This window comes from Gallinula chloropus (assembly GCF_964237585.1).
Source record: "Gallinula chloropus genome assembly, chromosome: 20".
Lineage (NCBI taxonomy): Eukaryota > Metazoa > Chordata > Aves > Gruiformes > Rallidae > Gallinula > Gallinula chloropus.
This window is the reverse complement of record NC_140105.1, coordinates 10,447,737-10,475,624: the sequence shown is the minus strand read 5'-3', so window position 1 is coordinate 10,475,624 and position 27,888 is coordinate 10,447,737. Positions and strand designations below refer to the sequence as shown.

The 27,888-nt window shown below is 42.5% G+C and overlaps 1 protein-coding gene across 2 annotated transcripts; it reads left to right on the top strand.

Moving 5' to 3' along the window:
• Positions 1 to 663: 663 nt before the first annotated feature.
• Positions 664 to 22,616, top strand: CSNK1D (casein kinase 1 delta). Of its 2 annotated transcripts, XM_084273673.1 has the most exons (10): positions 664 to 804; positions 6,061 to 6,171; positions 8,742 to 8,890; positions 9,394 to 9,622; positions 9,985 to 10,155; positions 11,616 to 11,764; positions 12,305 to 12,476; positions 13,476 to 13,615; positions 18,457 to 18,523; positions 20,349 to 22,616. In XM_084273673.1, exons 1-9 carry the CDS (start codon positions 729 to 731, stop codon positions 18,487 to 18,489), a joined length of 1,230 nt encoding a protein of 409 aa, XP_084129799.1. In that variant the 5' UTR covers positions 664 to 728; the 3' UTR covers positions 18,490 to 18,523; positions 20,349 to 22,616. The 2 variants fall into 2 exon arrangements, with proteins under 2 accessions (XP_084129799.1, XP_084129800.1); XM_084273674.1 differs by lacking the exon at positions 18,457 to 18,523.
• Positions 22,617 to 27,888: the final 5,272 nt, after the last annotated feature.

Sequence of the window (27,888 nt, the reverse complement as noted above, 5' to 3'; positions counted from 1 at the left end):
ACATGTATGTGTGTGGATTTTTATGAATAGGGAAAAACATGCATCCCTCAGCTGCCATCAGCAGACCCAGTGCGATGCTCAGCCTGGCTCCGACTGCACAGATTGAGATGGGGGGTGTGTGTGTGTGTCTGTCTGTCTGTCTGTCCGTCCCCGCAGGGATCACACGTTCGTTCCCCGAGAGCTGCGGGGCGGTGACTCGGACTTTGCCCCTCACACCCCACAGGCAAACGGGCGCTCCTCGGCGCCCAGCGCACTCGTTGCGCCTCTCGGCTCGTTGTACCGTCCTCCCACGGCGAGGGGACGCCGCAGACCGGAGGCACCCAGGAGGCTGCGGGGCCGGGCTCCGGGCAGCCGACCCGGCTGTGGGGCGGGTGAGGCGACGCCCGCGCAGCACGCGGGAAGACACGCACTCCCCGCGAGACGGGAGCGGCAGCGAGGCCGCACCCGCCCGCCGCGGCTCCGCGCGCTCCGCCCCCGCGGCTGGGGAAGTGAGGTCACGCAAGATGGCGGCGCGGAGCTGAGGCGGCCGAGGGGTTGGGCCTGCGGGGAATCCGCGTCCATCCTTGTCGAGGGCGCCGGTGGTGCTGCTGCCCGTCCCGTTGGTATCGAGCGGCGCGACCGGAGCCGCGATGGCATCAGGAACCGCGGGGCTGTGAGGCGGCAGAACGCGAGCCGGCGGGGCGGGCGGAGCGGCTGAACCGGGTCGCGGACGAACCGAAGCTGCCGCCATGGAGCTGAGGGTTGGGAACCGGTACCGGCTGGGCCGGAAGATCGGGAGCGGCTCCTTCGGGGACATCTACCTGGGTAAGGAGGCTGCCTCGGTGGGGACGTGCCTGGCGGCTGTGCGGCGAATGTCGGGGGCCGGGCCGCGGTGGGCGCTGCTCGCTGCCGTCCCCGCTCCCAGCCCCCCGGCGAGGCTGGGCCGCGGGCAGCCCCCGGGACCTCATTTCACCCTGGCTGGAGCTCGGGCTGTGCTGCTGTCAGGAACCGCTGTGTGATGGGAAGTGCCTTGCCGGGGTCACAGCGACGGCAGTGCAATATTTCCTTGATACCACCTCCTAATTTGGACAGAAATCAGGAATCTTTGCCTTATTTACCCGCCTTTCCCCATTGTTGTCTTGTGACCTTGGGAACCGTTTATCTTCCCATCTGCAAACCGGGGGTAAGAGTATAAATTCCCCCTTTTGAAAGGAACTAAAGGAAACCAAAAAAACCCCCCACAAAACCCTGTACAGCCCCCGCCTTCAGAACAGTGTTTTAGGAGAGAAACAAGCATCAGGGTTAGGTATCACTGCGGCAGAGGGGGGAAAACTGCTGTCACAGAGGTATTTGTATCTCCTGCGAGGCCTACAAATGTGTGCAGGGCTGAGGAAGACTGGATTGCAGTTACAACAGCCCTCCAGTCCTTCAAAGAATCATCGCAGCTTGGCTATCCTGTTGCTTGAACGTTGCCCGAACGCCTTCCTGCCTTCATCCCGCTCTGCCACCGTGGTTTCTGTGCAGTTGTGGGAGTGGGAAGGCTTGGCATTGTCTTTCCCAGCCCGTTTGTGTCACTGTATGGCAATGGCTCGCTGCTGATGGTGGGGACAGAAAGTTTGGAAGGGGAGTATTTTTCAAATAATAGATACGCAAGCTCTGAAGTGGTAAAAAATGAGCTAAATCCAGATTATTTCATCCTGCCGCATAGAAACCAGTCCTGTGCGTTTGAAAGCTGCAGTAACTTAAGGAAAGCAGGTAAATAAAGGCGGGGGAGGGACTGAGGTAGGCTGACTGCGTAGGTCCGGAGGGTAAAGGCATCGCTAGTACGTGGTGTGTTTGGCAATGTGTGGGGTATGCGAGGTGTTTCTCTTCCTCGGCAGCAGTGCTTTGTGTTGCAGAGCGCCGTTGGCTTTCCAAAACAGTTTGTTTGCCAAAGCTTTTTGTTTGCAGATAGTGAAATACTGGTTGTCTGTAACACAAATCCTGGGCCTGATGGAAAATGCCTGTTTCTAGCTGATGGCCTGTGGATGTCTAGAAGCAGAGAGAACCTGATTCTTTCTCTCTGCGATGTTTGCATAAAAGGTTGAAGACTGTTGTGAGAAAGATGGTGTGTTCCCAGTGCCTTTTGTAGGGTCCTGTCTCATTTCCTACCGGTATCTGGTAAAATAGGAGCATTCAAAACCCATGCTTTGTGTGGTAATGAAATGTGGTGTGGGTTTTGGGGGGTTTTGTGTTTGTTTTTAAACAAGTTTCTACTTGGTTGTTCAGACTGTATGGTAGGATGTAAATGGCCTTAAAATAACTTTTAAAGCTATTTCAGAAGTCATGCATTTTTTTAAATGTAAATATGCCTTCTGATAGCCTGCAGTGAATCTGTAGATGATGTTCATGTAGATTTCCACCTCGGTTTTATGCTTTGGAAATGAAGATGTCATTATTTTTGCCTGTTTCCAGTCCCCCTGTACTTTATGTTTTTTAATGCCCCTGCAAGGATGTTGAACACTTCCCATACTGGAAGAAAAGGGACCCTTCTTCTTCATTTCTTTCTGCCAGTTCCTTGGAATATGGATCTGACAACTCTTGTTGTTATCATAGAAGTTTCATATTCTTCCCTATTCTCCCTCCTACCTCAAAATACATCTTCTGGAATTTGGAATGGCCTCAGCTTTGCTTGTTTAGAATGGCAGCTCTTTGGGACAGGAGTTTGAAATGCAAGGCTCTATTGTAAATAGAAAAATTTGGACAACTTGATATCAATTCCTGAAATTTAGTGTATTTTCATCCTTTGAAGCTGCCCTCCAGAGGAAGACGTGTGAGAAATGGATTCCCAGGTATTCTGAATAGTATAAAGGAAGGACTGGGAGCACAGGAGCGGTGAGAGGGGGTCAGAGTAAGCATTTGTTTTGTTGCTCAGTCCCTGAGGTCAGTGAGATGAGTCACAAAGGCATCACAGTCTCCATGTTTTCATGATTTTTACATTGCCCATATGTTTTTCTTAAGAATTACTTTTGGGTTGTAAACAAATTAAAATAACTTTGAAGACTTACCTTATGGTAGAGGATTTTGCAATTCCAAGTAAATTGTGCTTCTGCAGTTTAAAAGAATATACTTTCAAACCTAGGCTGCTTTTGCTTACAAATGGTGACTGCTCCTTACACTTCCAGTTACTACTTTTTATTTATGGACCCTTCTCATAATACTGCTGCTCAAATATTACTAGGCTTTCCTTAAAGTAAGCTAAGCTTGTAGTGGTTAGTGTGCCCTCAGCACAAGAAGGACATGGACCTCTTCCTCTTGGAGTGGGTCCAGAGGAGGGCCACAAGGATGATTGGAGAGACTGGAGCACGTCTGCTGTGCAGACAGGCTGAGAGAGTTGAGCTGGTTTAGCCTGGAGAAGAGAAGGCTCAGGGAATATGTGCCAGTACCCAAAAGGGTCATACAGGAAAGCTGGGGAAGGACTAAAGTTTGTAAGGGCAGGTAGTGATAGGATGGGGGGGTGATGGTTTTAAACTGGAGCACAGAAGTTGAGACATTTGGAAGAAGCTCTTCACTCTGAGGGTGGTGGATCCCTGGCACAGGTTGCTCAGAGAGGTAGTAGAGGCCCCATCCCTGGAGATATTCAAGGTCAGGCTTGATGAAGCTCTGAGCAACCTGATCTAGTTAAAGGTGTCCCTGCTTACTGCAGGGGGTTGGACTAGGTGGCTTTAAAGGTTCCTTCCATCCTAACACATTCTGTGATTACAGAGTTATTGTAGAAATTTCTTCCTGGGGTTTGAGTGGGGACAGAATTCCTTACTTGGTGACAAGCACTAGGTTGTTTGGAAGAATGACTTGTACTTTGTCCCTCCCTCATAATTTTTTTTTCTGGACCCAAGTATTTTAATTTCATTACTTTAATATGAAATCTCTTGTCTTGAAGGAGAGGGTTTGTACAGAAGTGGAATTTGGGCTCAGGATCTCCGCTCTCTTAGGTGATAAAAACTTCTTGGGAGAACAGCTAGCACAAGAAATGACCTACTAGGTTGAGACTATGGTCTGTCAAGTAACAGTTCAATGCTGTCTTGAGCAGAACTTGATACCAGTGGTACAGGTCTCGATCCTCTTGTGTGCTTTTCGCTGTATTCAAGCTGTCTAGAGAGATGTGTCTTTCAGCATACTTGTAGAGCAATTTGTGTCTGTTTTGGGTTTGGAAAAGTTATTTAAAAAAACCCAACCAACCCAAAACAACACCCCAAACCAATGGTATCATGTCTTTTGCTGTAATACAGTATCCAGTCCACGCTTCCCCTGGTCTTGGCTAGCGTGGTATTGGGAACAACAGGTAGTTAATGTAGTGGTAAACAATAGAGATTGCTATTTGTTTGAGGTGGGGAGGGCAGTATTTGATTAGAAGATAATGCCTGCCGCCTCGGATTGTTGATCTGCTCTTTCACATGTCTGGATTCATGTTCACTGTAACTAATTTGAAGTCCACCAAAATAATATGTTAATAAACTGTGTAAACCTTAGATTACAGATTGAAGTGTTTCTGGTCACTGCTAATCCACTGTGACCAAGTAGCAGTTTGGCATCCTCCCATCTCTTATGCAGAGGAGTCCCATGAGACAGATACATCTACAGTCTTATTTTTCTTGGTATCTTCCAGTTGTTGCCCTGGAGTTGTGCTTAATGTACACTGAATGAGCTTCAGGGGATTTGTTTTCTTAAGATGTGTTGTGAAGTACCTAGTAAATATTAACCCTGGTGTTCATGCACCCAACTCTACCAGCAACACCACCTTAATACTCATGTGTGCAGCACACAAAAAGATGTATTAACCTTTAAAAATGCATAGTCTTGTGTGTACTCATACATAATTCCAAGCAGCGTCAGTTCCTTGTGAGGAGTCACGCCCATTTTGAGGTGTGGGGTGGAACCTGCCTTTGTTAGCCTTGGGAAGCCTGAGTTTATAGGCAAAAGGCTGTAAAGCACCAAAGCAGCTCCTTAATTTCAGGAACAAGATTTTTCAGTTATACATTAGCTCAGCATTCTGTAATGGTCAGAGAAAAGCATGTGGGGAAAAAATAGGTGAACAGAAGAAAGTGATAATTGTGCATCTCTGTCTGATTTCGTTTGTGTGACTCTGGAAGAGGCCATGGTGACACTGGCAAACTTAAGGCCAGCTGAAATGGGCAATAACTATAGGCAATTAAAACTTGCTTCTAAACAAAGAATGGCAAGGGTTTGAATTCTGAAAAGGGGTAGGGGAAACTGAGGTGGGGTAAAAGTCCAAGTAAAATCTTGAAGGTGATGGAGAATTAGAGGAGTACAAAATTATTGTTTACTGTTTCTTTCCAAATGAAAACATGTGGACCTGGAGAAGTTAAGCTGTTAAGAGTTGGCTTCAGGACAAACAGTGGGTGATATGCTACGTGTGATCCTAAGCCATGAGCCACTGCAGAAAAGAGGAAAATTCTGAGAGGGACACAGTGAAAAGTCTGATTTCAAGTGTCACGCGTCTCCTTTTGCCACTTCCTGTTTCCTTGTAGTTGCTAAGTTGCTTGGCTTCAAGAGCCTGTATATTCTTGACTTGGTGTTCTTTTTAAGAATGTGAGTTATTCCTGACGTACTTCTCAAGTTTGAAATGGAACAGGTAAGCCAGCCTCTATAGTTGCTTGATTCCTGGAAGAAGGGTATAATAGAATTTTTCAGAAGTTTTTTGAGAGGACAGATTCTTGATTGTAGATTATCTGCTTCCTAAGCAGATAGAATCATATTGGGCCAGAATACATCTGGAGGATGTTGTGATTTAGGGAAGTTGTAGTTTCTGGAAGTGGAAAGATGCCCCTCAGAAGATGTACTTGTTTGTTGTTATTTTGATGAGATAGTGCTAGTTTTGCCTTCCTGTGCTACAGTGCTGTCTCTTAAACTGCCAGTCTGTTGGAGAGAAGAATTTTTAGATGATTGTGGCTTAAAGTACTTAATAATCTCTGGATGTTTTCCACTGAACAGTCATTTGTCAATATGTTTTGTTTCAGCCTCTACAAAGGAAATGTGTCTTAAAAATATTTTGACCAGTGTTTTAAATTCTTCTGTTTTTAGGAACTGATATTGCTGCCGGAGAGGAGGTTGCAATTAAGTTGGAATGTGTGAAAACCAAACATCCTCAACTCCACATCGAGAGTAAAATCTACAAAATGATGCAGGGTGGAGGCAAGCAAATTCTTTTCCTTCTGCAGAGATTTAACTGGTTTTGTGTCTTTGATGTATCCACCACCTGGAAGTATGTAATGGTTAAGATCTCTTTTGATGTATGAGGAGAAGGTGGGAAAGGTGACAGGGTAGGTGAAGGGCTACCTCAGCTCTTCAGTGAGCAATGTAGACCAGTGGCTCCAAATCCATGGCAACCAGACTTGCTGGTCACTAAGATACTCCAGTTGCTCGTGGTCCCAGAACCTTAAAATGTGAAAACCTCGAGCAGCGTGGAACAAACTCCAGTCCCATCTGCCAGGACTGACTTTTGTTCCTCATGGGTCAGTGAAAGATGGTAACCACTGTTCTGGAGCATTTAACCTGAGTTGTGTATTCTAGTAGCACAATTCTAAACTTTGGGTCAATTCAGGTTAGTTTTTGTTATATGCATTAGTATTCTTTCCTCTAGGTAAAAAATAGTTGTTGCTGTGGGAATTCTAAGACAGAATGGCATCAGTAGTAGAGAAGAGAAGTGAAGCAACTTTGTAGCTCCCTCAAGGGACTGTGCTAGGATATCTCTGTCGTGTGTTTTGGAATTCTGCAAATGTAAGATTCCCTTGTGGTTCTGCAACATAAACTTGGTGCAGTTAAGTTTTGCTTTTGTTTCATAGTCCCTTGAATAGGTGGCTGTACAATGCATAAAGACTACATTCCATGCTGTATCTCAAATGCAAAATACAGTAATTTTGCCTCTAGCAATGGATGATAATGTGTACTTGCACTTAGTTATTTTTTTAATTCCTGCCTCCTTCACTGACTCCTGAGCAGCCTTTATGGGCTCACTAAGGCCAGGATGGTGGTTTCTGTCTGAGGATGGGTGCTGCAGAGGCAGGTGGTGGAGGGTTAAGTTTCCATGTAATCTAAGGGTTTCTCTCTGAAAGGAATTCAGGAGAAAATAACGCATGTCAAGTAAAGGTAAGAGTTTAAAATGAGTGATTTGTAAGGTTTCAGTCCTTTTGTTGTGGTTTAACCCAGCAGCACCCCAGGTGACCACTGAGCCATTCACTCGCTCCCTGGACTGGGGAAGAATTGAGAGGGAAGAGAAAAAAAACCCTGTGGATTGAAGCAAAGACAGTTCAACTTGATAGAAAAGAAAGAATAATAACAATAACAACAGCAACAGTGATAAAAATATACAAAACAAGCAATGCACAGCATACTTGCTCACTACCTGCAGACCACAGATGCCCAGCTAGTTCCTGAGCAGTGTCCCAGCACCCAGACAGGCTTCCCCAAGCTATACACTGTGCATCACATCGTATGGTAGGCACTATTCATTTGGCCAGTTAGGGTTGGCTGTCCTGGACATGTCCCCTCCCAGCTTCTCGTGCATCCCCAGCCTCTTTGTTGGTGGGACAGTGCAAGAAGCCAAAAAGTCCTTGATTTGGTGTAAGCATTGCCTACCAGCAACCAGAACATCAGTGTGTTCAAGCTGAAGCATAATGTGTGTTGTGAATAATGCTACTTTGGTAGACATTCACCAGACAGCAAATGCAGTGGAACTGGAGGAATGGCAAGAGTATGAACAAGATTGAAAATTCATTAGAAATTGAAATTGAAGGTATTTTACAGTGATCTTGTGGGGTTTGTGTCTAAGAAGTTCATTTCTAAGACCTTTGCTAATGATGTATACTTTGTCAATATCTTCACTTTTAGACTTCCAGTTTGCTTCTTACTGTCATAGAGTAGAATTATAGAATATCCTGAGCTGGAAGGGACCAGTAAGAACCATTGAGTCCAACTCCTGGCTCCCCACAGGGCCAGCCTAGTCAGAGCATGGGGTTGAGCACATCGTCCAGATGCTTGGTGCTGGGACTTCTTCCTTGGGGAGCCTCTTCCAGTGCCCAACAACCCTCTCAGTAAAGAAATTCTTCCCAGCATCCATCCTAAACCTCCCCTGTCACAGCTTCATACCATTCCCTTGGGTTCTATGGCTGGTCACCAAAGAGGAAAGATCAGCACCTGTCCCTTTGCTCCATCTCATCAGGAAGCCACAGACCACAGTGAGATCTCTCCCTCAGTCTGCTTTTCTCCAGCCTGAACAAACCAAGGGATTTCAGCCTCTCCTCATAAGGCTTCCCCTCCAGACCCTTTGCCACCCTCGCTGCCTTCCTCTGGACACTCTCCAGTAGTCTTGTGTTGCTCTTGTACTGTGGTGCCCAAAGCTGCTGCAGTACATGAGTATAAATACTTGTAAAATGCTTCAGGATCAAATCCAGCAAAAACACTAAGTACTTTCCAGTTACAAGCTAAGCACAAAGACTGGGATGTTTTCTGGGGGAGAGGAAAAAGGACTATTTTTAGACCTCTGTTGCTGTAATTTCATATGGGTTCTGCTGTGAAATTATCAAACTTCATTTCAGAATAGCTGAAGGTAGCATAAAATATTAAGCTTCATTGTAAATGCAAACATTCATAGTTGTGACCCTCTTAGAGGTCACTTGAAGAGCCTTGATGATTTGTGTGTATGGACTGTATAAATCAAATTGTTCTATAAATATGTAAAATAATAAACACTTCCCTTTTTCTAGTGGGCATTCCCACAATTAAGTGGTGTGGAGCTGAAGGGGACTACAACGTAATGGTGATGGAGCTCTTGGGACCCAGTCTTGAAGATCTCTTCAATTTTTGTTCAAGGAAATTTAGTCTCAAGACAGTCCTATTACTCGCTGACCAAATGGTAAGAAACTGCCTTGTTGATCTTGATAGTGCAGCATGTTGAGATAACAACACATCCCAATTAAAGTGAGATTCAATAACCAGTGATGTCTTATTTCAGTAATTTAGAGGCTGATGGGCTGTACCATTACAGAAAAGACTCAAAATCAGTTTTGTTTCTGTAAATACAAAATGTCCCATCCAAAGTGGTTGCAAAGTCTTAACTTGATTTTTAAAGAGCTGCCCCCGTGCTGTTTGCAAGTCAGGTGTTACACTGCTCAAAGACAGAGGTTCTCTCAAGAAACTTCTGGAAACAAACATAAGACAGGTGCAGGGAGGGAGCTAAAGAGGTGGTTTAATCTGTCATCATCTAAATTATACTCTCTTTAATGCTGTTACTTTTTACAATATAAATTTTCTTTATCTCTCTTATTATTAAGACAGTGTTACTAGTGGCTTTACAATAAAAAGTTGTGTGTCCAGTCTCTTGACAATGGTTTTTTTCCTTTATTTCTCATTATTTAGATTAGTAGAATTGAATATATTCACTCAAAGAACTTCATCCACCGAGATGTGAAGCCAGATAACTTCTTAATGGGCCTGGGGAAGAAAGGCAATCTTGTCTACATAATAGACTTCGGATTAGCAAAGAAGTACCGGGATGCTCGAACTCACCAGCATATTCCATACCGTGAGAACAAAAACTTAACAGGAACTGCCCGTTACGCATCCATCAACACTCATCTTGGGATTGGTGAGCTGGGGGAAGGGATAAATAAAAACTTCAAAATGCACACCCATAGTTTTAGTGGGAGGAAATGTTGCTTTATGGAGGTGTAGAAGACAGTCCCTGTTTCTGGCACTGTAACAGTGCAGCGTGCTTGGCCTCATATCTCTGGATGGGGTGGGATTTGGTTTGTAATTCTTAAGAATAGCAGAGTTTTTAGCTACAAGGGTGATAGTTCTTTACTTGTACTAGATGAGTTTGTCATGGGCATAGTAACTCAGCTCTCTCTTGTTTTTCTAAGGGTTTTGATGACAGTCTTGTTACACAGTCTTTTTGTTTTTTGAGTAGAAAATGAAACCTAATGAGTCCACTTTCTTATGCTGTTGTAGAGCAATCTCGCAGAGATGACTTGGAGTCCTTGGGCTATGTACTCATGTATTTTAACCTGGGCTCCCTCCCCTGGCAGGGACTGAAAGCAGCAACAAAGAGGCAGAAATACGAACGTATCAGTGAAAAGAAAATGTCTACACCCATTGAGGTTTTGTGTAAAGGATATCCTTGTAAGTTACTCTTTTGTGGTGCTGGGCCTACATGTTCACTTTTTAATGGTATTTCTTTATGCTGAATTCCACTAGTTTTTTTTACTTCTCATGGTCATGAGAAACCAAGATACTGTGCTGTTAGACTGAAGTGTTTGTAGAGTACTTCTAATTATCCCTTGTCTTAACTATGAGTAAAAAATCATGGTGGTACCTTTGTACACGTCTGATCTGCAGTGTATTGTATGTGTGTGCATCTGTGCTGTCTGGATAACTCTTAACAGGCAAATAAGAGTTTTGAGAAACCACCTGTTTCTTCCTATCTGTGGGTACTGTTTCTTGTATGAATCAGATGCACTTCCTACCTGTTGGAGTCATTTCACTTGGTAATCGTCATTCCAAGTTGATCTGTTTTGGCCTGTTGATGGTCAGCGTATATGAAAGGCATAGAAGACCCTCCCATACCCTAGCAGTGTGCCTCTAAGCTGTTCTGTTTATCAAATGGGTATTTACACCAGAGTAATAAATAGGTATTTAATACTTAAATCTGTTTTAAAACTTGCTAACATTAAGATCAGAGAATATCCTTGATCTTTCATGAAGAGTGGTTCTGCCTCTGTTCTTTCCATGCTCTTGGCAGTGAGAACTATAGTTTGTGTTAGGGATGTATGAAAATTTACTCTTTGATCTGTTTTAAATGTTACTTGATACATGTTCCTTTACATTCATTAACTGGTTTTTCCTCTGTGATGAACAGGCAGGGAAAAACTAATCAACTTCACTTACGCTGTTCATTAAAATTGCTTTCTTAATGTAAATTATCAATATATTAGTTCAGCTGGAAAGACTTGAACTCAAAAGCTGGTATTTTGATACTGCTATTATCTCTGGTGTACCAAAACCAGAACAATAATTATTTAATTCTTTGTGCTGTAACTGGTATTTTGTGTGCCATATAAGAACAGGCATTCATGTAACTGCAATTCCCAGGGAGCAGCATGGCTTGCTATTGGTCCCCTAGTTTTTCTATGTTTGGTAAGGTAGCAAAGATGAATATTTATTATGTGACTTAACAGCAAAGAGATGCCACTCAGTGACTGTCCCACAAGAAGTTATGTTTAAATATAATCAAAGCAAGAAAGCCCAAAACTTCTTTCCTTTGCTCAGGTGTAGTTCTAAACCTGTTCTCCCTCTCCCCTCTAAACTGTTAGTTAAAGCAGTCTAATACTGGGTCCTCTCTGCTGCTGACAAAATGAGATCTTTGCCTACTCTTTGATAGACAAATAATTTCCTTTCAGGGGTTCCTTGATAGGTGGGCTATGCTTTTGCCTTCAGTACATCTATAGTTTCAGGTCATTCTTTTCCTTACATTTCCCTCCAGTTTACTGGGGTTGGGGTGGTTGGGGGCTTTTTTGATTCATAATTAGACAAAAGCAAATGTAAAACTGAAGGAAAACCCCCAATGCTTTCTTTTATTACAGCTGAATTTGCCACATACTTGAATTTCTGTCGTTCTTTGCGTTTTGATGACAAACCAGACTACTCTTACCTGAGGCAATTGTTCCGAAACCTCTTCCATCGACAAGGGTTCTCCTATGACTATGTCTTTGACTGGAACATGCTGAAATTTGTGAGTAGCTGAGTAGCTTTCTAAAGCTCTTTGTAATGTTTTTGTTGTTTGGTTGGGGTTTTTTTTTTTTGGTATGTTGTCAGCTTTGATTGTCTTAATTGATACTGGGAGATTGTCTTGTCTTTTTCCTTCTAGAAGCTTTATTGTCTAGAAAAAAGATCAGGATATAGAGGAGCCATGAGATGGGGCTTGAATGACAACTAAATTTAAGTTACAGGGTTTTAAATGTGCAAGGGTTCTGACACACTTCCTTTGGGACAGTCCCCAGGCTAGGCTGTGGAATTGTTATTTTCTCCCACCTTGAACTTCAGCACAGGTCCTTTGCACTGGTGGTTGAGGTGTCCAGCTGCTACGTCTCCACATTGGCCTGTGCCACCAGTTTATTTATGGCAGTTCTCAAGAAATTTTCCCAAAACAATTAATGCCCTAGCAAGCTTCAGTTAATGGGTGGTTCATTTCTTTATTAGCAGGTATTTTTATCCAAACATATAGTTGTAAGCTCAATAAAACCCCAAGTTGTTCACTAGTCTTGACCCCTAGGGTGCAAGCAGAGCGGCTGAAGATGCTGAACGTGAAAGGCGAGAACGAGAGGAAAGGTTGAGACACACACGGAATCCAGCTGTGCGGGGCTTACCCTCTACTGCTTCTGGCAGGCTGAGAGGAACGCAAGATGTAGCTCCTCCTACTCCTCTTACCCCAACTTCACATGCTGGTAAGTAAGCAGATGTGTGCATAGATGCACCTTGTAGACGACTGTATTTTGGAGTTTGTTCCTGGTCACTAGAAATTTGACGTGAGAATTAGGATAGCAGGGTGGTGTTTGTCTCTGAACAATGTTTAGGGTTTTTCATTTGGGGTGGGTTTTTTTTCCCCTTCCTTTTGAGTAGATCAAACATAATTGTATGTACTTGTTCCCTGCCCGTTGCTACTTAGATTTCTGTGAATGTAAAGCAAAGGCCTGGAGCTCTTGCAGCTCAGAAGGCCAATGGTATCCTGGGCTCCATCAGCAGAGGGGTGGCAGCAGGGACAGGGAGGGGATTGTCCCTCTCTGCTCTGTCCTCATGAGGCCCCATCTGGAGTCCTGTGTCCAGAGCTGGGGCCCCAATACAAGAAAGATGGGGAACTGTTGGAGAGGGGTCAGAGGAGCCACGAAGATAATTAGAGGGCTGGAGCAGCTCCCCTACGGAGAGAGGCCGAGGGAGCTGGACTGGTTCAGCCTGGAGAAGAGAAGGCTGTGGGGGGACCTCATTGCAGCCTTCCAGTCCCTGAAGGGAGCAGAGAAACAGGAGGGGAAGCAGCTTCTTAAAAGGGCAGATAATGACAGGACAAGGGGGATGGAGTGAAGCTAAAGGAAGGAAGGTTTAGATTGGAAGTTCTTTACGAGAGAGAGTGATGAGGGGCTGGAACAGGCTGCCCAGAGAGGGGGTGGGTGCCCCATCCCTGGGGGTGTTCAAGGCCAGGTTGGATGGGGCCCTGGGCAACCTTGTGTTGCTCCAGGCCTGGAAGTTGGTGGCCCTGCCTGTGGCAGGGGGGGTTGGAGCTCTCTGACCCTCGGGGTCCCTTCCAACCCAGCCCAGTCTGTGATTCTGTGATTTCTTTTCTTTTGTTTGACTCTGTGGAAGTTTTGTGTGCAAACAGAGTGTAATTTTTCCACTGACTATGTTGTAACCCCATTTCTCATTAGGAGGCTCTAATGTGACTTTTCTTACAGCCAACACCTCTCCCCGGCCAGTGTCTGGTATGGAGCGAGAAAGGAAAGTGAGTATGAGATTGCATCGCGGGGCCCCGGTCAATATCTCCTCCTCTGACTTAACAGGCCGACAGGACACCTCTCGCATGTCAACTTCCCAGGTAAAACAGGTTTCTGTGTAATGGAAACATGAGGCTGATTGATACAGTTAATTTGCCAAAAGAGCATACCAGCTAATTGATGTGACTTTGTGCTGATCTTGCAGGTGATGTTGACTCATACAGATACCTGACATTTCATCTGAATGTCTGTAACATGGCTGCAGACTGCTGAAGGAAATAAGTTTTTCTTTTATTTTCCCTTGGCAGCACTAAGGATAAAAGTACTCAAAAGTAATACAGAGTCATTGGTGTCTGAGATGATGCAAATTCCTAGCTCCTTTGCTCATTTAATTTCTTACATTTGTTATCAATGAGGAAGCAGAGTGAGTTAAAGGCAGTTGTGAGTCACATTTCCACATCAACAGAGCAGAGAATATTGGTGGAGAATAGACAAGAAATAGTGGGTGAAGAACAGCACAGTACAAATTGAATAAATGTGCTGCAGTGCTGTAATTCAGAGCAGATAAAAAGCCACATACATGGATGTCACAGAAAGCTCATTGGAAGGGGATGGCAGGAGGGTGAATGATAGTGGTTCATAGCCACGGTCAGCACCGAAATCTTCCTCTCTGCTCATGGTGACTTAGAGGTTTTAGGAATCCTTTTTTTAAGACTGACAGTGTTTAGATATATTCCAACTTTATGCTATAGCTGAAACACTCCTTTTTCATGGTATTTGCTCAGGCATGTCCAAAGTAGCTTGTGGCCTGGCTTTGTATAGCTTCCCTTCAGTCTTAGGTACGGAATGGGGGGTACTGTAGGCACACTGCAGCATTACTGGAGATCAGTCTTAAGGGGACTAGTGCACCCAAGGGTTTTTCCATCACACCTCAACACTCTGCTGGAGTTCTAACTGCATAATTTTTGACATGTACTCAATTTAGTCCTCATTGACAGAGCGTATTGATGGAAATTCACTCAGTTCCTTTTATCATTTAATTGGCAGCATTAATTATTTTGGATAGTACATGTCCTTACATATAAAATCTTACTCCTAGATGGAATGCTCTTTTAAATAGAGGCCAAGTGGGTATCTCTACTGAGGACTGAAGGTGAACTGAATTGGAGAAACATTTTTGCTGTAACAAAAGCAAAGTGGGATTTTGGGGGTTAGTTTTCAGATGAACTAATAGTTGCATCGTGCAGCTGCACAAATGTTTGTGCTTGCACGAGGCATTAACCATTTGGGAGCAGAAATGATGAGATTAGGAGACAAGTGGGATTTTTCTCTTGGGTTGGGTTGCAGTTTTTGTCAGCTTAAGCTGTTTACTGAACCACAGTCCTTGCTGCCAGGAATACTCACAGTGAAATGTTTTATGCTGAAATTTGTAAACAGCGTGAAAACGAAGAGGGTAGAACTGTGCATAAATACATCTCTTAAATCTGTGTAAGTACCTGATGGAAGGATGTAAAGACAGTGCAGTCTGACTCTTCTTAGCAGTAGACTGTGAATTAATAATTAAAATACAATAAATTCTGTTTGACATCAGAAAAAATTTTCTTACTAAGAAAGGTGGACAAGGACTGGAACAGGTTGCCCTAAGAGCTTGTGGAGTCTCCATCTTCCAGATTACTTGGAACCCAGCAGGACATTGTCCTGAGTGGCCTCTCTGGATGCCTGTGCTTTAGGCAGTGAGATTGGACTAGATGATCTCAAGGGGTTGGGTCCCTTCTGAGCCTGTCTGTTCTATGGGGCTCTGATGCCAAGCTCCCCCTGAACATCTAAGTGTTGAAATGGTTTCCTTGTAAAGTATTCTGTGTCCAGGGTTTGTCTCTGGCCTTCTGAGCAAATCTCAGATGCTTTGTCTCTGTTACTGGTCAAATAAATAATGAATGTGAGTAACAGAAATAAATGCAGCTGTGCTGCTTGACTGTGTATTAGGAGTTTATCTGTCTGGTTTTTTGCTATATTGTGGGTGTGTAGCTCAGTGCACACGCCATGGGTGGTTTGCAGACGCATCACAGTTCTGCCTAACTTGTAAAATGGGAATTGTGTAGGACTGTGGGGGGTTTTTTTGTGTAGTCTTTAAGTATCCAGATGTATAATCTGTGGTGGGGGCCAGCAATACACTCTGGCTTAGTGGCACACTTCCCCACCCACCCTTCTTAGCATTCTGTTCCAGGAATGGCATCACTTGGTTGACGTTTTTACAATCCCAGTAGCGACCTAGTGGGGATCTTCTCTGAGTTCATTAGAATTAATCATTGGTCATATGTGGTCTTCATTTAGTTCTTGGCAAGGCAGCAAACCACTGCTGGTCTTTGCTCACAGTGGCTGAATAACAGTGTGTAACTGTGGTATAATTTAATCGGCTTTCTCTGAGCCTCTGGGATTTGAAAGGCAGGAGAGATTTACTGAGACTTTACCTTACAACACTCCCCCTTGAGCTTGTTACACAGAATTCCCATCTCATTTTCCCAGTTCTTGCTTACTCTGTAGCAGGCAAGATGGCCCAAGCTGCCTGTTTTCATACCTGACACTCTTAATATCTTCACAATGTTAAAGTACATCTTCCATGATCAGAATTTATCCTTAGATGTGAACTGGGTTACCAATGAAGGCCACGGGTTTCCCATTATCTTTGTATCTTGTTCTTAGTCAGGAAAACCTGAAGCATCCAACTCACATGGCAAGGTTAATAAGGAGAATTTTGATTGACTAGGTGTAAGAATATAGAAAATTATTGATGCTGCTTTTTATCAGGAGAATAGTGAAGAATATCAAGTGTTCATCCACGCCCATTCCAACTGTGTCAAGTGCCCTTGTCTTAAGCAAATATGCCACCCCTGTTCCTTTCTCAGGAAGGGATTAGACTGTACTCCTGATTGAAAGCAGTTTTTAAAGTTTGCTGTGCTGATCTACAGATGTCTTAAGAACAGTATTCGTTAGAGTTGTCATTTATAACTTGATACATTAGCTTTGTTATTTTATTTGGATGCCTCAGTTTGATAAGCAATGCTGCATCAGTAATCTCTGCCTCTCATCTGGAGGAAGAGCTGCTGCTTGTTAAAACTCTGGGCAGTGGCAATGTGCAGAGGTTGCTCAAAGAAATGAGGAGAGCCACTTACCTCTAGAGTTCTTAAAGATGACTCCACACTTTTTCTTTTTTCCAAACTGAGTTCTGATAGTTCAAACTGAAACTGAGCACTAAGGATGGGAATGTAGACAATACAATTTTGGTTCCTCATGGAAAAACTAATTGGTAAGAACAGCAGAATAGGTGCTGTGTATGTTCCCCACCTTCAAGGCATGGTCCACATAGTCCCTAAACCATTCTGTGACACACATCTTTCAGTATTTTTCTCAATCACATGGAAGGGAATGCAGCAGCTCAAAACCTGCAAGTTGTGTGATGTTTGACAGCAGTAAACTTCAGTAATAGCTGAGCAGTCAGATCAAGCCTGTGCCAATAAAACGTGCGTTACTGCAGTGTCCTGATTACGATGAGGGAGTGGAGCCCTTTGTCTTATACATGAGAACTGTATTTGTTTTAAGCAGTAGTGTGATGTTGGAGAGGATAGTATGATGTCATAATGAAAGGGTGTCATTTCATGCTTTAATCTATGTACAATGCAGTAATGAACAGAAAGGGAGAGATTATTTAATGTCATTTAATGAGATGGGTGCTGGAATATTATGTACATAGTTCTGTACTCTTAAATTGCTGGGAAACTGGAAGTAATGCAGAGAACCATAAAAATTGAGCTTTGGAAAACACTGTACAATGCAAGAGTTTCAAATGAGCATCTTTCAGTTTGTCTGAAAGGCAAAAGATCATCTTGAGAGAGTTGTATTTTAGAGACAGTGGTTTTAAGAGGAGCAGACGTTTATGAAGAAAACAGGAAAAACCCATTGCTTAAAATTAAAACCACTCACATTTAGAGGAAAGCAAAACAGGTGTGAGTGAAGACACTTAGTCACTGAAACATCTTCTACAAGAAGTGAATCATCTGTCTCCCTTGCATCAAAACTGGATGCATTTCTAAGTGATGTACTCAGGTCTAAAGAAGGCATAAACTGCAGGTCTCTGTGCAGTGAAGAGTTGTGATCTGTGCTGGACATACCAGCTGTTAAAAATCCTTCTGCTCTTAAGCTCTGAGAGTGAATTGTTCACTAAGTCTATATAATCAGTCTTTTAGATGTTCAGAAACATAGTAAAAGTGGTCGTGAATATTCTGGTAAACACGACTTTGAGTAAGTTGTGCCAGTCATCCCAAAAGCAGTGACTGTCTCAGGACTGTAGTTATGGGTGAGTAGCCTTCGTTTCCTTTTACACAAGGTTTGATCCAGCTGCTCATGGCATACAGTAAGTTGTGTTAATTTTATTTTTTCCCCCCAAATGTAGCATATTCAAACAACAGTCAAAGCTGTGTGTAATTCCTACTGCTGATAGAGGTATTCTTCCCATAATTGGAGGAACAGTTTGTAATGCTGCACAAAGGAACACTTGATTAAGTGTCTTAGGAGGAGTTTTAAGAAGACTGGCTAACACTGGCATGAACAGCTCGAGTGCAGTGCTGCTTCCCAGGGGAAAAAGCCACGTACTTCCAGTACCTCTGCATTTTCCATCTCCTCATGAGCAAATCTTTTTCAGTATATCCATCTTAATAGGCATCATATTCTGCATTGTTCTTCTGACCCTGGCAGCTTTCTTTGAGGGATAATGGTTGTTCCTTTTACGTGTCTCTTAGTGTGATAGCAGTGTCTTGCCGCGGGCTGAGGTCGGAGCCCCTTGAAGGACACGTTTGCTACCACAGGTTTAGGATGGGTGTGTGTTAGACATCTTTATATATTGGGGCAGTGGAACTGTGTCAAATTGCTGTCTTTTCCCCTACCTCAGAATAGCATTCCTTTCGAACACCATGGCAAGTAGCTGCTCGTCTCCTTTCGTTGGAAGGCAGCACTGGGTGAGTGCTTCTCATTAGACACCAAAGCTTTGGATGGGGAGGGGGGGAGGTGTGAATCCTTGGAAACATCAAACCTTGCTTCTTCTCCTCCTTGCATTATCCCATAGTTGTACCTGTGTCTTCAGTCAGATGCTTGATGGAACATTGTTTTTTTCTCTAACTTAAAAGTAAATGTCCTTCCAAAAGTTGAATTATTGCTGCTGTTCCACTTGGACTCTTAAGCAGAATTGACAAAAAATAGTGACTTGGAAAGTCCCTAAAATCGTTCAAACATCAACAATGAAATAAAATAACCAAGTCTAAAATTGAACTGTTTGAGAATGACTTGTCTTTCCGGGGATGTTCATGCAGCAGTGTGTCATCCATTCAAAACCAGATCTGCTTCAGAATCAGAAAACCCAAAACACTTGTATGAAGATGCAATTGATGGTGTTACTCAAATGAGGCTCTGTCTTGTGAATGGAATGTTCTACAGCCATAGCCAGTTCTCACTGGTTTATATTCTTCTCCATTCCTTGTGAGCTGTCATTTCTAAAACACTCAGATCTGTATTTTAAAACGTTCACATACTAATGAGAATAGTTTGAACGTGAGCATCTTGGAGGTAGACAGACTTGGATTTGGGTATTCAGAACTCCTTTCTGCTGTTGAGTGCAGTAGAAGTTTCTGCCTTTCTGTGTGCGGCTTCTGGCTTTTCAGTCTGTTCTGCTTTTGGCAATAGCAGGTTTCATCAGGGAAGTAACAAGTTTCAGTTGGAGTCTGAACCTTGGTGGCTGAAGGATGCTTTCTTAAGTATTTCAGGAGCTTCTTTGCTTTGCTTCTTATTAAAACAAGGCTGTGAGATTTCTCTGTTCCTTAATAAATTCTGTTGTGTAGCTCCATCTGCTGCCTCACTCTCTCTGTAAAGCCTCAGCTTGCACTAATACTGTACCTCTAGTTGGTGAAGAATCCTGCTGTTCCTCTTCCGTTTTCTCCTCCTGCTTTGTGTGCTTGGCTGACTGTGCACAAGCTGCTTTGTAAACAGTTCGTAACATTAAAAGATCCAGCTGTCAATAGCAGCTGAATGCTTTAAACTCCAAACTATCAGACCTTAGTCAAAAAATAAACCACAATCTTTACAAAGGCCAACCCAAAGCTTTGCGCTGGAAAGCTCGCGTGCAGAGAGGACGTGTGCAGGTTCTGGTCTGCTCAGGGTTGTGTCTGCATTGGTTGGCCTTTACTATATGCCTTACTATTTGTAGCTGTTTACAACTGAAATTAATTCTGAATACTGATTCAGCTGCTTAAACATTTCTCACTTCTTAAATTGCAGTGATGTGTGTGGTTGGTTTTCACTTGCACGGTGAACTTTATTGAAATGATGTTACACTGTTACTGACATAGGTCAAGTCTTGGAAGTTGATGAAGTGTCTGCTAATGCAATGTTCCATGAAAAATGAAAAAGCCACTGGAAATAATTTATTGTATTTCTATCCTCTTACTGGATTTTGTTTATTTATTTCTTCCCCAAACATAATTGTTGAGTCTATTTCTGCACAGTTTTCATCTGGTTTGTTCTTCTGTGCATGTTTATGCTCTGTTTACTTCTCTTCAAAACATCCCCTCTGTCTGGAAAGGTGAATTTTCCATGTTAACTTCAAATAAAGGAGAAAAATACAGGGAACTTCCTGTAGCTACAGGTGGGTGCAAAACATTGTGTAGCTCTTTGGATTTCAAATTCACACGCTTACTTTGGCAACAGATGATTTAAAAGTCCGTCGAGAGCCACTTGTGTGTTACCTGGAAGAACATGTGCTGATCTTGTCTTGTCTTTTGGCTTTGGTAGATTCCTGCTCGGGTAACTACCAGTGTTCTCCAGTCTGCTGTGCACCGATGAAAATTACTTTGCCATGGAGGGCAGATAATGCATGGCTGATCTCCTATGTTACCAGTGGCTTTACTAGCAAAAATACCCTAAACTAGAGCGGAAACGTTACAATTGGAGTTCTCCATGTGACTTAAAAAGCACTTGGAGCAACATGGACAGACTCCAGCAGCTGCCATTACAGGACGCTTTTGCCAGAAACCCAATGACCTTAAGAGAACCCTGTGGTACCAGGGCTGGAAAAGAAAGATGGTTTACAGAGTTGACCGCCTGTTCTCGGATGGCCATTTCAGTTTTCCCTTCACAGGCGGCAGACTTTATCCCCTTTTTATTATTCTACTGTAACTATAAAATCTTTTACTTGGTTTCAGAAAGTTTTTTGTATCATTTTGCTAAAATTATTGGCTTAATTCTCTGTAAAGAACTCTTGCTTTTGTCTGATTTCAAAATGTAGAATATAAACGGACGTATACTAAAGACAATGACTTGAAATCTCTTGTTTAAAAAAAAATTAGTCTGGCAGGGAACATGTAAATGAATCAAAACCATCAGACTTTATTTAAGCTGTTTACTTATTTGTATGGTCCCATTCTGACTGAGACTGTTTTCTCATGAAATTTTCTAAACTGTTAGAATTTTCCTTTGCTGTTTGTTGTCTTCATTCACGCTTAACATTTGACTTTCCATGTTACACAGTAGGAATTTTTAATACTCATTCTTTCTCATAAAAGAGAACTAAATACCTTGTCACAAAAGAGAACTAAATACCTTGCACAAGAGTCTAAGTACAGTAGAGGTGATGATGATAATGGATTTCTTTTTCTGTAAAGAATCTGAAGGACAAAGTGAAAGACTCTGACGTTGGAGAGATTTAGGATTTGAAAGCTTGTCCTATCTCCCTGCTTAGTTTGAGTAAATTGATGTTTTCAAACATAGTTTTTATTGGTTAAAGTTTTTGTTTCCTGCACTCTGAGTCTGGTTAGCTTGGAGGGTATTGCAAGTGGAAAACACACGTTGCTACTGAGTCTTCAGTGAATTTGCATGTTTCATTCAGCGTCTACATGTTTAAAACTTAATAAATAACTTGATTCAGGCCTTCTGTTTCATGCCAAGACTCAAAAAGAAAAAAAAAGAAGAAATTATTTTCAAAAGAACACCAAAACAAAAACCCCCAACTAAGAACCAACAGCCTAATGCTTGCTGTGAACTCTTGAGAATTCTCACAGTGCGGGTGCACACCGTGTTTAAACCTGACGGTGTTCAACCTGAGGATGCCCAGGATGGTGAGCTAGGAACCAGGGATGCAACAGGCTTAGGTTGTCCAAAAAAAAAAGCTGTTGCAGGTTTTGTTACCACCTATGGTTATGGAGTATGGGAGATTCTTCATACTGTTTGTTGCTGCAACGGTCTCATAAAATCAAAACAGCTATTGTGTCCTTGCAGGACTTGTAACAGTATCAGGAGTACTGTTTGTATCGTGTGTGTGAGTGAAGTAGCAGGAAGTTTCATGTTGGAAATGCAAGTGTGTACAGAGATTTTGTTGGAACAGTTAGGTATTTTGAGACATTCTTCCCTGCTTGAAAACAAAAGTATTTAAAGGCCTGTTGGTCTTCAAAGTTTTACGAAGAGTAATTTTTATTCTTTCAGTGTTTACAAATTCTTTCTTTGCCCCTCTAAAAACTCACGTATTAAGTACTAGTCACTCTTTTTTGGATGTTTTCAGAGCATTAGCTACTTGCTTGTGTGTACTCTGGGTCTGACTGGGGAAACCTTCTGTCTGGGGAAGAGTATAGTGGAAAAGCTTAAGAGTTTGATCCATGGATAAGTTTGCATAAGAGAATTATTTCCTCAGTTACTGTAACCTTCAGTATTTTAGGCATGTGCACTACCATTTGAACAGTTTTACATTTCACTGTGCTTTCCTTGTAAATATCTGTGGTTAATAATGTGCTGTTAGAGGGACTTACAAAGGCAGCCTCTTTATTCTCTCTGTATCTGGAACATTAGATTGCTGTACTATACTTAAAAGTTGACTGCAGACTTCTAGAATTGTACTCACTTGTGGGCAGTTTTTGTCCTTCGTAATAGTTAAACTCCATCACGCGGAAAATAGTTAGACTGTCTATATAACCTGTGTATTGGAAACCAGTATCTCAGAGCACTTCATTTGTACTACCACTGTATTTGTGTACTTTAACAATTGTGTAAATACATTCATAATAACTTCTATTCTTCTTGGGTGTAACTTACTTAACAATGAATCCTTATTCTTGACTTGGTATAACTTCTTACGTTGGTCTCTGTTTTGGTTTGTTTTCCTTCAGGGGCTTTCTGTACCTACAAAGAGTGGTGTCACTTGCAAACATTTGAAGATGTTGTGGTAATAAAACTTTCACTGAAGAATTTTGATAGTCGTGGCCAGAATGCAGCAGCTAGGGTACATAGGAAGACAGAGAAGGTATTTGTTGCTTTGCTCACAGGAAGAAAGCAAGTCTTTTTTCCCCTTTAAAGGGGAATGGTTTTGTTTTGGATATTGCTTTTTTCCAAACACTTTTCTCCTATTGACTAACACATTTTATAGATAGGAAGTATGGAAAGAGATTTACTGTTGAGACTTCATTGATTATCTGAATGAGGTTAAAAGCAAGAAAAATACTGAGTTCTACCCACAATGCTTTGGTTAATAAAAACTCCTGACTTCTGCTATGTAATTCTCAAAAACCTATTCATGGTCTGAGGGCAAATGCATCTTCAACAATCCTCTGTGTCTCTGACTAGCAGGCCTCTCAAAGTTGGAAGAACATTTAATTTGTCCTCTTGGTTGTCGTTTAGAACTGGCTGTGTTGTTCTATGTGGAGAATGCCACCTGTGCTGCTGTTCTACATCATCTTGATGGTTACAGAGTCCCTGAATTCTTTGTGGTAGAAGTACCTTGAAAATAAATCCTACACTTCAAGAGGGATGTTGAGTAAAAGCATGTGAGGAGTCTCTATATTTCATGTTAACTTCATGGAAGTGCTCAGGATGTCGAGTGGAGAAAGGCAGGTGGAACTCTGGTGCGTGTCATCCTTCCTTCTCCAGTGGGGAAAGATACCATAAGCACAACTATCTGTAGTCTTTGTTTCCCCACGTTCCTTCCAGACCTCTGAAGGGCACCTTCTCCATAAAAATCTGTCCAAGGTAACACTTTCAGAAATTCAATTTCCCAACAAGAATCTTTACAATGAATTTACAGATTTGTAAGTAGATCGTTGGCTGGAGTGTACATGTTAATTTCAAGAATGTTTATTTTGTCTTTGTAAAAGGATGAAATAAAAAGGTATTTATTTTGTTCTTTAACTTTTGCTTTACAAAAGCAATGCTTCATGTGTACAAAACACTAAGTGAAAACACAAAATGCTGCTGCCTTTTTTTTTTTCTTTTAATAGTGCTGAGTCACCTGGTCAGAAATGGAGATTTAATCCAGTTGTGAAGAGGTGTGATCCACCATGACCTTAATCCTAGAGTAAAGTAGCTTCTAAAACTCAATGGATGGGACAGGTTAACAATAAAATGTTTTGCTGGCAAAGAATTCAGTACTCCATTTTTCAAAACTGCATTTCCTTTTGGGCTCATTCAGGTGAGAAGTGTGTGTGTTTAGATTGAAGTGATTGTGTGAACCTGATCTGGGTGGACCTTCTGCATCCTGTAGCAGTTTTGTACTCAGGCTCAGGGGCCAAATCGTCAGGAAGGATCCATTTCACTGCAGAATCCTCCTGTGTGCACAGATTTGCAGAGGAGTAAAGTAACTTTGTGACTTCTCAGGTACTGGTGGGTTTTGCCTGCTTAATCCTTACTAAGACACTGTGCTTTGGTTCTTCCAGACCCATTGTGTGCACAGGCAGAGGGACAACAGAACATGAGGTGAGAGCTGTATAGACACCATCTACAAAAATACTCAGTCTACCAAAAAAAACCCCAACTTATTTCAAGATAATACCATTTTGGGAGAATTCTTGACTCCAAATACATAGATAGGGTCTAGGTATGAGAAATATGAGCATAATGGGCAAGTAAGAATCTGGAAAAATAAGATTGTATATATTGTCCTAAAGCATTAAGCCCTAGTCTGCTGTCCTTGCTGGGACCAAGTCATTTGGTAGGATATTCAGTAGGAAGAAGATGTCTCATCCTGATCTCATAACCAGGTGATGCATTTCATTTAATTTCAGTCCTCAGCTTCCTTCAGAGCTGCAGGCACTACAGGCACAAAGCCTCTAGAAAGCTTCTGGTAAGGAAAGGACAAACTAGTGATGCACAATCTTTTGTGGTCGTGCATAGATTGTTTTTCTTTAAAGCCCACAAACTGCACGTGTTCCTCCCCTCAGCACTAAGAAACTGTCTTTAAAAGCCTGGCATTGTCAGCCACTGGATCTTAGGCCATATTTTTCAGGAAGACTGATAAGTCTTGTTGTTTAAGAACTTTAAATACTTTGATCTAGGTGCACTGCTTCGTTGTGTACAGAATGTTACAGTGAGAGGCTGTAAACTGCTGAGACAGTAGTAAAGAGCAAGAGCTGTCCTCATGTCCTGCTGGTCTGAAGCACTGGTCTAAGAGTAGGGAGAAAAATTGCCACCTGGAACGTTGCTGAGATCATGAAACAGGTACTGAGGTCAGTCAAGGAACATGCTAGAACATGTACCTAGAGGTAAGTAGCTTCTTACTCACTCTGCCTCTAACTTTACACACTTTCTCAGACAAGGCAGGGCTGCTCAGACAGTGCAGGGCTGCTGATCTCACAGGCTGTGTCCCTAGCAAGATACTTCTAAGAGCCCTGACTTCTACAGTGGATGTGTGTTTTCCCCCCTGGCACAAAGATGAGCTGGATTCCAGAAGCACTTCTTAGGTTCAGTGCTTCTCCTGCTGTCACCCTCATTTACTCTTGGAATATCAGCAGGTCACCTCCCTTCAGCAGGTCCAGCAGCAGGGAACATCAGCTGTGCAACTCAGGTCGTGCTCATTTTCCTCCAAGGAGAATGGCCCAACTCCTTTCCTTCAGAGCCCCATCACCAGAGGCAGAGAGCTCTAGTTTTCTGTCCCAGGGATGTGCTGTAATAAATTCTGTCATAACACTGATTCCTGTGGCAGCTCAGGGCTTGAGCTGGTCAGTGGGGTAGCAAAGCATCCGATTACATCGTAAGTCTCACCAATTCAACTCAACTAGCATAAAAACAGTGTTCATAGGTGTGTTCAAAGGTTGTTTCTGTAAACTAAACCTACAATCTTCAGTGTAATTACACAGAAAAACTTGAAGCTGAGCTGAGAGATTTCTCAAGTACTTCTCAGCAGAGATGCTGAGAATTGGGCACAAATAGGTGTCACCCTTCTCAAATGCAAAAAGTAGCTCTTGTTGCATTGAAGAGACTGTAGTTTTTATTCACTTAGGTGAGATTACACCTTCAAGAGCCAATCTTAGCTGGGGTAATGTAGGATCCAAAAAACCTCACCAGAAATGTAAGCTTAAACTGTTTTCCAAGGACCCTTCAAGTCCTGAAGGGCATCACTTGATAGAGACAGCTCACTGGCAGGTCAGCACTCAGAATACACAGGGTTTTACAAATCCTATCAGTTGGTAAAGCTTTGTGTGCAAACAAAACCTGGAGCACTCTACAGAGGACAAGAACGATAATTTCTACATGGGGCACCTCAAAATTAATAGCTATTCTTTTTTAGTTAGTTGATGTTTTAAAATAGTCTTCAGGATCCTTTGCAGCAGGAGCCCCTCTCCATTTCGGAATTGGCCAAACTGAGTTGTGGCAAAAGCAGTCACCCTGCCCACACTAAACTGCCTGCCTGTCAGCTTGCTGTCATCTCTTGAATTTCTTCCCTGTAAGGTCTCTGCTTCTCTATAGCTAATTAGGCATGGACAAATGAAGCCAAATTCCTAAATCCGGATGTTTCAAGTAGGTTTTTTCCCCCCTAAGCTGATTTTCTCACACCCACCATTTTTGACAACCAGATCAATATTTATTCACTACATTTGCAACAGTTACTAGAAAAGCATAAAAAAACCTTAAGTATAAACTTACACATGACATTAAAGTGCATTAACAGGAAACAGAGAGTCACCTCACTCTCACAAAACTGAAGTGCACCCCCATAATCCTAAAGACAGTCGTGGCAGAGAGCCAGAGGCACACGGCACTGGAAGGTGTGGGAAAGCATCCTCCAGAAAGCCCTGTGCTGGTGGGTGCCTGCCAGGCTGAACTGCTTCTTTCAGACGTAGTGAAGGTGCACAGGTGAGTGTATTTTGGATTCTCATTTGTAAGTTTGATTCAATTTTTAATCTCTTTCCAGAGAAGGATTTTACATGGTTTAATACGTGTGTGTTTGGATGTGATTTAATATTAACAAGAGCAAGATCTGTCCAGTGCTTCATATCTTCATGCCATCTCACCTCTCAAATGTAGGGATCTAGCTGCTTTAGCAGCAGATACTGCTGAAGACTTGTGTTGCACTTAAGGACTGGAGAAAAATCAAGATACTGTGATGTTAAACAGGTAGTTGCATCACTTTAAGACTTTTAGTTTCACTGGAATCCTGTAGGCTCCAAATTCCTGCTGAATACTTTATTTGGAAGTTTTTAAAAAGCAAACTTAACCTTTGTCTAGGAAGAGAAAGAAAATCGTTTTCACTCTGCATTGCTTGTTGTCTACTGGCCAGACAGATTGTCTCTATTTTACTCTATTTTGCAAGTTTCTTGTATAGAGATTGATATATATGCACACAAACACACCTCTTTATATATTCTTTGTGTGTTACAGGCATTGATACGCACACACTCACTCTTTGCTTAGGAAATGAAGAGCTTAAGATCCATTACATGGTCAAACATACAGTATTTTAACCATGAATCCTACAGTACACAAGTACACAGATCTAAAAAGCTTTAAAAAGCAAGCCTGTGCAGTGAAAGCCCATTCATTAGTTCCAGAGAAGTAATCTATGACAGCTATTTTTGACCTGTTTTACAGTATTATACTTGGATTGTTTGCACTTCTTGTTTTCTATTGTTCCTCTCAGATTCTAAACTAGATTGGTGAACCTGTCTAAAGAAATGACAGTTGTTCCAGTAACGTGTGATGCAAGTGATGTTGTCTTTGGGATGCTTGGCAATGCAGTTGTTAAACTACCCACCTTCTTTTTCCCCTTTCATATTTTTTTTCAAATCACAGAACCATAACCAGGTGAAGGTTGAATGAATGTTCATCATCCAGGCAGCTGTTGCATGGAAGTGGGGGGTGTGGGGGGGTGTCCCTGGGCAGTTGGTGTCTCCAGCAATGCTGCACACAACCACCAAGTACATGGAAGAGCACATTTCACAAGCTGCTCTGAAGGGGTATCTGGTGGTGAGATAAAAGAAATAATGTATCAGAATACCTGGAGGGGCTTAAAATCAATTCCTTGAGTCTACAATAAGCTAATAAGGAGATGGACTAGTCTTCTAGTCTTTCCAAGAGA

Coding starts and splice junctions, on each gene's coding strand:
- CSNK1D (XM_084273674.1), top strand. CDS start 729: ATGGAGCTGAGGGTTGGGAACCGGTACCGGCTGGGCCGGAAGATCGGG. Junction 11,765..12,304: donor ACTGGAACATGCTGAAATTT/GTGAGTAGCTGA, acceptor CTTGACCCCTAG/GGTGCAAGCAGAGCGGCTGA. Junction 13,616..20,348: donor CTCGCATGTCAACTTCCCAG/GTAAAACAGGTT, acceptor TGGCTTTGGTAG/ATTCCTGCTCGGGTAACTAC.